The 12,708-nt window shown below is 43.2% G+C and overlaps 1 protein-coding gene across 1 annotated transcript; it reads right to left on the reverse strand.

Annotated features, from left to right (window-relative positions):
- Window positions 1-2,657: 2,657 nt before the first annotated feature.
- Window positions 2,658-12,708, reverse strand: stmn2b (stathmin 2b). Its single transcript, XM_004549215.5, has 5 exons — window positions 12,537-12,708; window positions 6,522-6,617; window positions 6,235-6,407; window positions 5,457-5,648; window positions 2,658-4,504 (listed from the first exon to the last, which is right to left on the reverse strand). Exons 1-5 carry the CDS (start codon window positions 12,553-12,555, stop codon window positions 4,445-4,447), a joined length of 540 nt encoding a protein of 179 aa, XP_004549272.1. The 5' UTR covers window positions 12,556-12,708; the 3' UTR covers window positions 2,658-4,444.

Genomic DNA, 12,708 nt, shown 5'->3' on the forward strand with positions numbered 1-12,708 from the left:
TAACAAGGAGGGGATATCCTAGACAATAGCAGCCTGCCTGGCCCCATGTGCTCCGTGGGAACTAGAGGAGGGAAAAAGGAGGGAGGAAAGGTTGGAAGAGGATGAAGGAGGAAAGTAAGGAGGGATGGAGTATTGGGTAGCAGATGAAGAGAAAAGGGCGAAGAAAGCAATGGGAGGGGTGGCAGAGTCAAAGGAGAGAGGGAGCAGGAACCTGTGAGAAAGGAAGTGTGCATCAAAGGTTTTTGTCTCTTTGCCATCATTTCAGCTTGCACCAGCTGCACCTTCTGTTCTCAGCACAGTGGCCCAAATAGTCGGCCCGGTCGCCTGCGTAACTCTGACTCTTTTATTTCTTTGCTGTCGCCTCTCTCCGCTTCTGTCTAGTCATCCTCCTTTCATTTCCTGATGATGATGCAGAGCCAGGTAGTGATGTAAGCCTCTCTGTGCAGCCGAAAGGCAAGATCAGTGAAGTGGAGCGAAGACAGCTTGTCTTTTGTCGCCCTCAACTGGTCATAAGTGGTGCTTCAAGTCGTCGCGGGCAAAGGATGTTTTGTTAATCACAGCAAAATGGGAATATTTCACAAGGAAAAGGACTGAAAGAAGTTAAGGAAACCTATTATGCGTAATGAAATCTTATATTTTTTAGGTTAAAGCAATACAGCAAAAATGCACATTATTCTAATAGCATTAGAATGTTTTCTTGTTATATTAATCCACTGAAAAAGTACATTTTCAAAGTTTATTTTAAAAATGTTTTAGAGCAGATAATAGTACAAACAGATAAGAGTATAAACACTCTCTATAGATGTAATGGAAATGCACAGGCATTTATGCTGTACTTCTATGTCTCCATATAATCTTGATGAACGTTTTAAAAAGCTGGTCATGTATAATAAACAAGTTGGAACCATACAACTCAAATTAAAGCCTCGTAAACTGCCCTTCTACTTGTCATAGCAGGAAAAGCTAATGTGCAAATACGGCCTTCATTATTCTCACTTTCCTTTTATAACTGGGGCTGATGTCAGATTTTCACTTTATGCTTTTTTGTGATCAAATAACAACGTTAACTCAAAATCTGCAGACAGTTATTAAAAAAACAAAAGGCGCTCAATCAAATTCATCATTAGAGGCTGTGATTTTTTCTTTCTTCATGATTTTATGTGTAGTTAGGTACCATCTAATCTGTAATGTTTTATCTATGTTTATGACTTTGTGTCTCTTTTTCTTTGGTGTTTATGTAAAACAGCTGACTGCAGCAATATGCCCATAACAAATGCCAGAGAAGTTACTTTAGTAGCCTTAAACTGGTTCAGGTATTGATCTCTCACCCCAACCAGTCGGGCAGATGGCCGCCCCTCCCTGAGTCTGGATCTGCCCAAGGTTTCTTCCTGTTAAAAGGGAGTTTTTCCTTCCCACTGTCGCCAAAGTGCTTGCTCATAGGGGTCATTTGATTGTTGGGTTTTTCTCTGTATGTATTATTGTAGGGTCTACCTTACAATATAAAGCTGTTCTCTGATTCGCTCACACTAATGCTAAGTTTTGCAGAACAAATAAATACATGATAAATGTTAAAATAATACATAGGTAGAGTCAGTAAAAATCAGTATTTTTTGTTACTTATTTATATCTAAATATTTAAAATAAAATCAACAATAATTTTAAAAAGTATATAAAACAAAACACAGCATTTTGATAACCTCATGGCATTTATTTCCTGCACAGCTGTATTCATTTTTCACTGATATCTTGTATTCACGATGAGAGAGTCAGACGACTTCTCCAGTCTCAGTGGGGTTAATGGTCTGCCTCGTGCTCCATGTACCACTCTTTCACAGTCTGAGCCCGATGAATCCTGACGCTGTCACCTTGCAATATCCTCACTGCATGAAGGAAGAAAAACTACACTGATGGAAGAATCTATTTTTTTTTAATGCTGAATCTGGAGTGGACTAACTGAAGCAACCCAAGCTTATAAGCCTGCCCCACAGGCTTGTACTGGGGGCACTAAGCACGATGGGTGCACCACCTTATCCACCTCTCTTTTTACCCTCATACACTCATCAGGAACAGAATTCATCTGAGAACACGACCTTTTTCCTTCAAAATCCAGTCCAATCTTCATTCTCCCTACCAAATTAAAGCATGTTTTTTTCCCAGTTTTCCTCAATGATAAGTGGTTTTCTTAAATCTAAAAGCTGTTTAGTCCCAATCCCCTGAGTTCCCTTTGCACTTAGCATGTGGGTATCCGCTAACACACTTCTGTCCTTCCACATTTTCATAATGCATTGTACAGTTCTTTAGCAGTTTCAGCAGTCTCCTTAGTAGTTTTCTTTGCTTGATGCCGGTTAATATTTAGCACCTTCTGGTTTAAGAAATGAGAAACTAATTACTGCATCGGTTAGGGTTAAATAACCTGTTGGCAGCCGAAGCAGGTTAATCATTGCAGTAATTATCCAGTGGAAGGCTCATACCTGTTTGCTTAGTTAAATCCAGGTGGTGATTGTTGTACAGTCCAAAGAGTTATTGAAGCTGAATAATTCACCTACAGACGTGTTTATCCACGCATTGTTCTGACCTGACATTTTGTTTCAGTTACATAAAGAAAATAGTCCACTGGAAACACAAGCGTGCAGGAAAGAAGTCAGTCTGAGAGCCGGTTTCATTCACTGAACCCCAAATCTTTATTAACCACTGCTTGCTCACAAAGATATATGTGGAGAGGGGGAAACACACAAATGGATAGAGGAGACAAAGAGAGAGAGTGAGAGAGGCAGGTAGGAGAGTCGCTGTCTGTGCTGAACTTCTGACTGTAATGGTGTTTATTTATATTTAACCGGATCAATATCATATGGCACAAGGGTTGGTTTATCTACCCGCCGTTTCTGAAATACACACACACTTGCACACACACACACTCACACACATTTATGGGTCAACTGTGCGTGCGTGACCAACAGGGTTCAACCTCAGGCTTCAACACCCTGGTTACAAACCATTCGGATACTTTATCACACTCATATACACCTTTACAGATGGAAATACTGTGAATCGCTGCTGCAGTGATACCTGTCTTTATGGCTTAGAAGTCTTTCTTGTGCTGACCTTACAGTGGCATTTAAAGTGTCTCGGAGTGAAGTGCGATGGTTCCCAGTAGGTGATGGCGATGTCGCGGACTACTCTAGCCTTTGTGAAATGGAGAAAACTGGGATTTATTTTGTTTTTTTCTCCAAATTAAGCTTCACAGTAGCAGGTTTTATTATTATTATTTTGTTTTTGCACTTCAGCATTCTCAGGATGCACTTTGTCCCCAGTGGTGTCGTACGTTACAGTAACATGTGATTTAAATGTGACTGGAAGCCTGTTTTCAGAGGAATATAAGAGGCCCGCCATTTGTCAGGGATGAGCTTTCCGGTGCCAGATGGACAGAAATTAGCACGCTCTGCCTGAGCTCTGTGGTTGCCTGTGTGGAGAGCATGTGAGTGAGTGCTTTTACAGTAGATATATATATATGTTGTATGTGGAGAGATGAAGAGTTTGCAGACGGAAGGAAGAAGGATGAGGATGGGCTCATTAAATGCTAAAGTGGCCTCCTGTGGTACAGTCACTACCCTACCTCACAGGAGTGGATGTGCGACGACGGCTTGCGGTCCTCACATGAACGCAAAACTGTCCCCCTTTGCCCTCTGTCAGCTTTCCTGCACTTGCTCCTCACTGATTGAATACTGGCATAAACCGGATGGATCTAATTTTGCCTCGCAGATCTGCTGGGTCAGATGAGTAAGCGGCCACTTGCAGGGGCGAAGGGAACTGAGCCAGGATGCGGGCCGTGTGAGGACGCAAGCAGTCACCGCCAACCATCAGCTAGCTGGCAAACTCACAACAAACACCTAAGCCTGTAATCACACAAGAGAAATCTAAAAGAGAAAACATTCTCAGGCTGAAATGAACAAAAAAAAGTAAACATGAAAATGAACAAATTATTACATCCATATATGCAAGGAGAAGAAACTTATATATAAAAATGGCACACTGCAATCAATACTTTTGCTGCTTGTATCGTACTGTATATAACAAAAAAAGGAAGTATTTACAAAAACCACTGTCACTTGTCAATTTGATTTTTTTTTTCTTTTCCTCTCATTTGAAACGGAGCGAAAACATTCTTTTTTTTGGGAAGAGTGGACAGGATACATTGATCTTTCTTTTGTTTTTAATCATTTTTGCATTTTTCCCACCCCCAACTCCATTTGAAGCTCCCGCTGTGTCGGGGTGGCACCTCAGGCTGTGGTGGTTTGTACTAGTGTAGGGGGGAGTATGGTGGTGGGGGTGGAGAGGTGGGGAAATGTGGGATACGGGTGGGGAAAGGAGCGGGGTGGGGCGTTCCTCAGGGCTGGGGAAGGCGGTGGAGGGTGTGGAGGTGGGACATGGAACCAGTTGGGGTTTCTCACGCTGTCAGTGCTTCTCTCAATTCCTTGTTCCTGCGCACCTCCTGTGCATGCTTCTCCTAGAAAAAACATAAACACACACATTGAGGATGTCACGTTTTTCTCTGCTGCCAGCCGTTTCCTGACATTTTTTCCCCCTTGTTCACAGCAACAGTTTCCCTATGCTGACCCTTGGACTTCATTTCCCCTCTTGCTATATTTACCAGCCGTGACAGCACGGCTTGTATTGTTTTCCTCTTTCGAGTCCATGTATGTGTGTGCGAATGTGTGTTTGTGCAGTAAAATCTATTTCCAGACCTACTACCCAAAGGCAATTTTGAGTTTAAATGTCATTCTGTCTTTTGCTAATGATAACTTGATAAATGTGCAAGACTTTTCAAAATGATGGTGGAGAACACGAGTACTGAATAAGCAACTAACTCCCAACTGGTGGTGACTGTCCTTAGCTTGCTAAATAATATGGTTCCTATTTATTCTTGTCTTTATGAACATGAGAATATTATCCAGTACTTCAGCTCTAAAACACATTTGTCTTTACTGGTTTGTTTCATTGTCAGATTCATAACTGTAATAAAACATTGATGGTAATTATGTCACTGTGTGTAACGGCAGAGTCACTTTCAGTTTGTTCAGCTGTTTGTTTTGGACTCTTATAGCAAAGACAAATGTTATTAAGTTTTCATAGTGCGAATCAGAAAATAGCAGATACTACTTTGACTTAGTGATAGATTTATGAATACAAGCACAACACAAGGTAGCTTTTCTTTAAGATTTCTCAGCTTTTCTGAGGTCACACCGTCAATATTTTGTCTGGGGATTTTGTAGTTGGAGCAACACAACGAGAATGACCGTTTCTTATTCACACTGACATCAGTATGTATTATACACAATATGAAGTAACAACTAAAATATTTATTTGCCTGTTTGCAAAGTCTCACAGTGACATAATTTTTATTATTAGCTGGATAATAAGAAGAATAATTTTCAGATGGGACTCTCTCCGCTCCTCACCTTCTCCTGCAGGCGCTCCATCATGGCGGCCAGGTAAGCCATCCGGTTCTCCTCGATTTGCTCCATCTTCATCTGGAGCTTCTCTTCAGCCATGCGGCTGAAGTTGCTGTTTTCCTCCATGGCCTTCATCAGCACGTCGCGCTCGTGCTCTCGCTTCTCAGCCAAGGTCTGAAGCACATGCGCCTCCTGGCACTGGAGGAGGAAGAGGAGAAGGAGAAAGAAGAGAGAAGATGTCTTCCTAAATTTGTTCTTAAATGTGATTTACTGAAATCTGACCACTCATTGATTTATGTCTCTGAGAGTGAGTCAGAGATGGTGCAACAGATGCAGATGTTTAAACGATCTAGGAAAAGGTCTTTCCTCACCGGCTTAATTTTTTTTAAAACTATAATGAATTATTTACTATGTATTATAATTTATATTTCCTGACAGTATTGGGTAGTCGGAGTTAAAAAAAAATCAGTGATATTGATTGGTTGATTGATTTGGTGCTGGTTTGTTGGATTCGTCAGGTGCTGGACTCACTCTATTGACATTCGAATCAATGGGATGCAGGAATTAGCCGATGTCAGCCTCGATTTTTCATGACAGGCTTGAGGGTGCAGCAGCCAATGTGATGCACATTTATGTGAAATTAGATTTCAAGGGAAGCCAACCGATTATAACATCATAGCAGCAATATTTTGTAAGCTCGAAAATGATTTTGTGCTTTTGTTTGGCATTATTTTGTTTTCTTACACTTGATGTTTTTGTGTCTCTGTGGGGGGAAAATCCTTACCCGTCTTCGGTCCTCAGCTGCCTCCAGCTTCTTTTGGATATCCTCCAGGGAAATGTCCCTCTTTGGGGGACTGGTGATGCAGTGGGCCACTTCAGATACAGGGGAGGTCGGCTTCAGGATGACCTCAAAGGCCTGGCCTGAGGCGCGCTTGTTAATGGGCTTTATGTCCATATCTGCATGCGTGTGCAACAAAAACGAACAAAAGAAAGACAATTCTCACTTTTCTCTGCCTTTCTTTCTTCCTTCAGGTGCTTTTGGATAAAACAGGAGGCTTATATCCACCCTACCTTCATAGTCGCCCATGATATTTTTGCGGCTCTCGGGATACAGACAGGAGCAGATGAGCGAGAGAACTGAAATCTCCTTCATCTTCTCTTTGTAAGCTGCGGATACAAATGTGAAATATTACTTCTGCTTACTTTGCTGTCGTGCACACTTAGGGCCGCGCCTCTAACATGCACACAGGCAAAATATTAACCCAGTAACACAGAAAAAAGATGAAACATCTGTAACCTACTTCTACTTCCACGGGAGGTCTTTGATGTAAATATTAACATTTTTGGAGGGATAATTATTCATCAAGACGTCCAAAAGGAAATCTCATCAAAGGATGTCTGCTGCAGCTGAACTGCTCAGGGTTTTGCAGACATTTTGAGGCTTTTGTTTCCACTGAGGGGAGCATGACGGATGTGTCCTTACTTGACCTAATTTCCCCAACAGTCAAGATGCTTCCATCCCCACAGGATTCTCCACACATCATTAGCTATGCATTTATTTCGGCCTATTATTTATTAACGCCGGCAGACCAACGCCCTTGTGCTCCACAGCTTTTCTGTAGGTAATCAGCGATTAGTTGTATGGTTTTCAGGTAATTTTAGAAGCCAGATAATCTTTGGGTTTTTTATCTTCTTAGACTGTGGCTTATGGATAGAGGAGGCTAACAGCTACTGGTTTAGCTTATCAGCATAGCACAGCAGTATGGCTGTCCATCCCATGGTCCATTTACAGTCCAAAAACTTAATAACATTGAAGTGAAGCTGGCAGCAATTCATAGTTGCTGTGTTTGGCAACCTACGCCCCTGCAGGGAGGAACAAATACTCCGAAGGGCAGACAGAAAATAAAAGTATGAAAAGAACAACCTTGTGTAACCTTGTTCTTTTTTCTTTTTTTTCATTCTTGTGTTTTTGGCACCTACTCCTTTGTAATTTGTGCTTTAAGTTCAGCAGCAGTCCCAGCAGAGAGAAGGCAAAAGTATCTGCAACACGCTGCAGGTTGTGAAATATTCTGCGTTTGCACATCTGTCAAGGTGCACTGCCTCATGGGGCAGATTTGCATGCCAACTGTCATTGTATGGCATAATCCATCACCCAGAGCACAAGGCCTTCAGGGCTGAAATGTGGCACATTGATTCATGATTTGCAGAAGGCCACAGTACCAACGTCTGAAATTAGATTTACTGGGAAAGAGCTTCTCTGTGGTGGGGTACAGTGTGATTAATACAAGCCGCTTCTTTTCTCTCATTCCCTTCTCACTCTCTCACTCTCACTCCCTGCGTCTCACTTTCTGCCCTGCAGACGGGCAGACGCCACCGTAATGTGATAAACTCTCAGATGTAGCTCTTGCTATTCTCCGATGGCCTTGTTAGCCCCTTCCCTGAGGAGGAAGAGGGAAAGAGTAAGAGCACAGCAGGAGGGAGGCTGATAAAAAAAACGAGAATTATTGGAAGAAAGGAGAGAGAGAGAATAGGAATGAAGATGAAAGAAACAGAAAAGAGTGCAATTTCTATGAGATGAAAGGAGAGAGAGAGTGAAAAGGGGTGAGAGGGGGAGAAAACACTCGAGTGGTGAGGTGTAGCCCTGCGATGGTGCCAACGCCTTTCTGACTTAAACTGAAATCACAGACGGAAGGATTATCAGCTCCCTCCACCGCTGACTGCCCTCAGGACAGCTAAATGGAAGGAGCCAAGTCAGGTGGATGCCACTTAAACTCATAATTACTGGACTGCACCATTTCTGCTGATGGGGGTGGGGGAGGGTGTCACTGGCTCATTACGGGGCTGTGTATATGTCAAGGCCCAGCAGCCATGTTCTCGTACGTACAACTCCACTTGACAGCTAAAGACTCAGACAGTTAACAATTCAGTGGAGCAGATAATTTGGGTTAATGGAGCAGATCAGTAGATATTCCTCTTTACTGGTTGCTGAGTCTGGGCGGGTCCTTTTTTTTCCTGTGGATCTACAGTTTCTGCAGTTCTGGCTGCAACTAATGATTTTTTCATAATCTGTTAATTCGATGGTGATTTTCTTGAAAAATTGGTTAATCACTGAAGTCTCTAGTTAAGAGGAGCTTGTTAGGTATCTCATTTTAGCTGGAAAAAAGCAGCATATCACATAAAAAAGGAGACTTTATCTGTATTGATGGACGAGTGGATAAATTCGCCCATGATTGCAGCTCTATCCTGGTTATTAATAAAGGTGCAAAAACTTTTTTTTGCTTTTCTATGACTGTTAAATTAAATTGATTCTCTTAAGAAGAACCGCTTGCTGTGAACTGAAACAGCTCTCCATGTCTGAAACCCACATTCCCCCCCCCCCCTTTCATTTCCATAATCAAAAATATATGAGAGTCACTATTATGTAGAAACATTAAAGTGCTACTGTATTCCTCCTGAGAGAATTCCTTCTGTAAGCAGTGTAATAATATGGTCATTCCCAGAGGATCACAAACATTAAAATGGCTAGCTACGGCGTTCCAAACAAAGGTTTCTGGCAGAGCTTCAGGCGTGCTGAAGCGATATATGTCAGTTTAAGATGAGATGAAGTAATTTCAGACGGGGACATCAACACTTTACTGCTCCCACTCCAATCCATCAGGCTGGTTCCAACCAGTCAGAGCTGCTCCTCCCGTCCCACAACCACAGACACAGCCATCAAACTGCACTTCCTCTTCCAATCCATCAGCCGAAAGAGTGCAGATCATCAATATCCACACTACCTCCACCCCCGCAAGCATCCCTCTTCCCCAGCACCTTCTGCATCCCCAAGCCTCCGTCTCATCTGTCGCTGGTGCACTCTCCCTCTCACTCTCTTTCTCTATTTTTTCACCCACGCTCCCAGCATCTCCTCAGAGAGAGTGCGTTGCCACAAACCGCCACACCCCTATTTGGTATTTTTCCTGGAGCCTTCCCCCCCCCCCTCAGCCACACTCTTCCTCCCTTCTTCTTCATGCAGTCTTAAAAAACACCATTACAAGAATTTATGGGATAGCCACGTTGAGTAAAAAGGCACACGGGGTGGAAAAACAAATGAAATGACACTCTTAGCAGCACTAGGAGCAAATTGGCTACAAAACTTGCCCTACAAAATATGACCCTGTGCATCAAATCTCCACTGCCCTCTTGGGTGCTGTAGAGTCACAGCAGTGCGAGTTTGGCGCTCCTGTTCGGCACATACCAGCCCTTTACAGTCAAATCGCCCATCAGCAATAAAATCACAAGGTTATTAAGAGCAAAATTAGCCATTACGGGAAATATTAGAGCAGCCGGACAATAAAGGGCAGGTAGGGAAAATTTCTAATAGCTATCAATATGTGAGCCTGCAGCTAACAGCCACAATTAATATCATCAGCTGAGCATCACAAGCAAAGAGGATCAAATCCCCCCAATTTTAGTATGTTTTAGCACTTTTGCTTGAAACATGACAGTCTGTGCTCAAATGCGCGAAAATATCAGTAAAAATGCTGACAACTGTTCCCTGGAAATGAAGGAAAGAGGTATGGACACGTGAACATACAGAAACCGAGTATATGAGTATACAAAGTGGGAGAAAATGTTGTCATTTGAAAGCTGATCATAGACATCTCGCTAAGCTGACAGTGTGATGGATGTCTACAAATCACTTGTAGGTAGATGCTGCTCCCCTAGGTGATGATGACAGGCTGTACGGCTGTGACGTAGTTATTTAGTGTGCTCTAATATCTGTAATATAAACCCAAACTAACTGCATACACCAAATACTATCATTAATCAACAAACTGCTTAAATCAAGGTGGTGAATATGCGGATACTGTGCCAGGAAATATTAAAAGGGAAAATTCGGTTTCTAATGCATGTTTAAAATAATGAGGTTGTGTCTATAAGATACTCTTGAGTCTGTAGAGAACAACCAGACTTGCCAAGGATGTTAAAATGTCTGAACTGTCTTTAACCCACATGTAAATTTTTATGACCACATCATGGATCACCACTGGACTGATGTCACCTCTTCCTCTCGGCCTATCTTAAAAAGCAACAGTCATCTGAACCAGTAATGGGAGTGTGCTGCATAGATCGATGGAGTGATTAATCAGGATGAACTGGAAAGGGCAGAGCGAGCGCATCCTCCTCCAAGGCCAGTGCCCTATTTCGCAATTTTAAAGAAAGTGACTCGGCTCTGCATCAAAATTTAATGGCTTTTCCTTTTAGCTGTGCTCCGCCTCCCCGTCAGGTTTTCGCAGAGCAGTTTTTAGCGTGATCTTGCAGGCAGGCAGACATGGAGACAGACAAACAAACCTGAGAGACATGTGAAGATGAGATTTGGGATGTGCCGTTATCTGAGCTGCTTTTGTTGTGTGCACAGATATTATGGAGCTAGTTGAATAACCACACCTAATTGGATATGACAAGTGGACCTGATAGGGATCAGGAAGAGTGCTTAGAAGCCTTAAAGCACACAGGAGTGGTCCTGATCTATATTATACTGTCAAGAATTTAAGATAACCAACAAAATCACATGTTTCTGGTGGCATTTATCATCCCTTTCTGTCCTTACATATAGTTGTATAATTTTCAACGTGAAACAGCAGTTTGGTTCTGAAACATTAAGACTATTCTTGCGCTTCTGCACAACCTACATGAACTCAGCGACCCAATGAAAGCTGACTGGCATGATGGCGGAGTGTCTGCTCCATGCCCATCCCTTCCTGTCTGCCTGTCCACAGCTCAAATCACGGAGGAAAAAAGAGAAGGCGTAGGAGGACAAGGAGGAAGAGGAGAAGGGGGAGGAGGGGGGGAATAAATGTAACAGCCAGGGTTTAGTTGCTGGTTTCACTGAGTGCAGACACGAGGACCCTTACCGCTGTCCCTCAGCGTGCCCCTGCATCCATCAGCATGTCAACCATGCAGAAAACAAACACACCATCCCCTAGACTGACCACACACACACTGCTCTTTTTCTCCTCAAACACACACGCACACACGTTAGTGGTGGGCAGGGCTTCTTTTTTAGCAACCCTGCAGCTGCCATGCAGTGTTTATGGTCTGAAGAGGAGATGGGTTAAAAAGCCCAAATGAAACCGGGATGTTGAGATGCATTTACTGACACAAGGCCTTCCACCTGCCACAGCATGCATCCCATTTTATTCCCTCCCACCCCCCGAATATTTATGCCAAATGCCGTCATGTTTGCCTTCAAGCATCATTTGCAGCCCGATCATAAAACTCTTATCAAATATAATAGCTGTCAAATATAATTACTGTCAATAACCTTGCCAACAGGAATGATGTCTAATATTTCCGTCCCTTGTTGTAAATTCTTCCCTGGAATGCGAAGCAGTTCCTTTTCTTTCTTTCTTTCTTTTTTTCCTTCCCCCTCTCTATCTCTCTTTGATTCACGTCTTTGGCGGTAACCACAAAATTGGTTCAGCGGGCTTTAGACAGCGCAGCTACATAGGATGGCCCAGTTTTAATAATGAGATTTGTCACGGGGAAATATTTCACACCCTTGGAGAGCGGCTGGGTTGCTTTGAAGGGACCGTAGATGTTGGGTGGGGTCGCTGGCGCTGCATTATGCTGCACGGCTCTGAGTCAGGCAACAAGAGGCAGGTGCGGCAGGCAGGCATCGACAAGATGATGCTGTGCAGGCTGGGAAAACAGCCCGGCTTTTGCATTTATGGAGTATTTATGTATATGTTTTTTTTCTTTCAGCTGAATAAATAAATATGCGTCATTCACACGGCAAACTGAACCTCAAACTCCCCTCACTGATTGACACCGAACTGGATTTACAATTAGACAAAATCGATTAGACTTTTAAAGACCAAAATAATATTTAATAATAATAATGAATCTTCAAAATGCTGCATCGGATTTACAACTTCATCACATATTTAGCAGCGACTTGCGGAGGAGTCTGGCCGCTCCCTCCCAACAACCCTCAGCATCCTTTTGTGCCATGGGTGTCGCCACTGCCTCTCGTCCTCCTCAAACTGCGAATCCGCTGTAATGTCACTAAAACGCACACACGTAATAAAGTGCAAAACTCACCGATCGCGGTCTTAGCCATTTCTGTACGGTAGTGCCTGGGCGGGTTGACCGGAGGAGTGTGCGTCAGTTGCTGGATGCTATCTCGGGGTGAAGGGACTGCTGGTAAGGCACTGAGTCAGCAGAGACGGGGGCTGCCGGTGCGCCTGGTGGTCTGTGACGAGCTGCGTCAAGC

The sequence above is a fragment of the Maylandia zebra genome, linkage group LG22 (genome assembly GCF_041146795.1).
Source record: "Maylandia zebra isolate NMK-2024a linkage group LG22, Mzebra_GT3a, whole genome shotgun sequence".
NCBI lineage: Eukaryota > Metazoa > Chordata > Actinopteri > Cichliformes > Cichlidae > Maylandia > Maylandia zebra.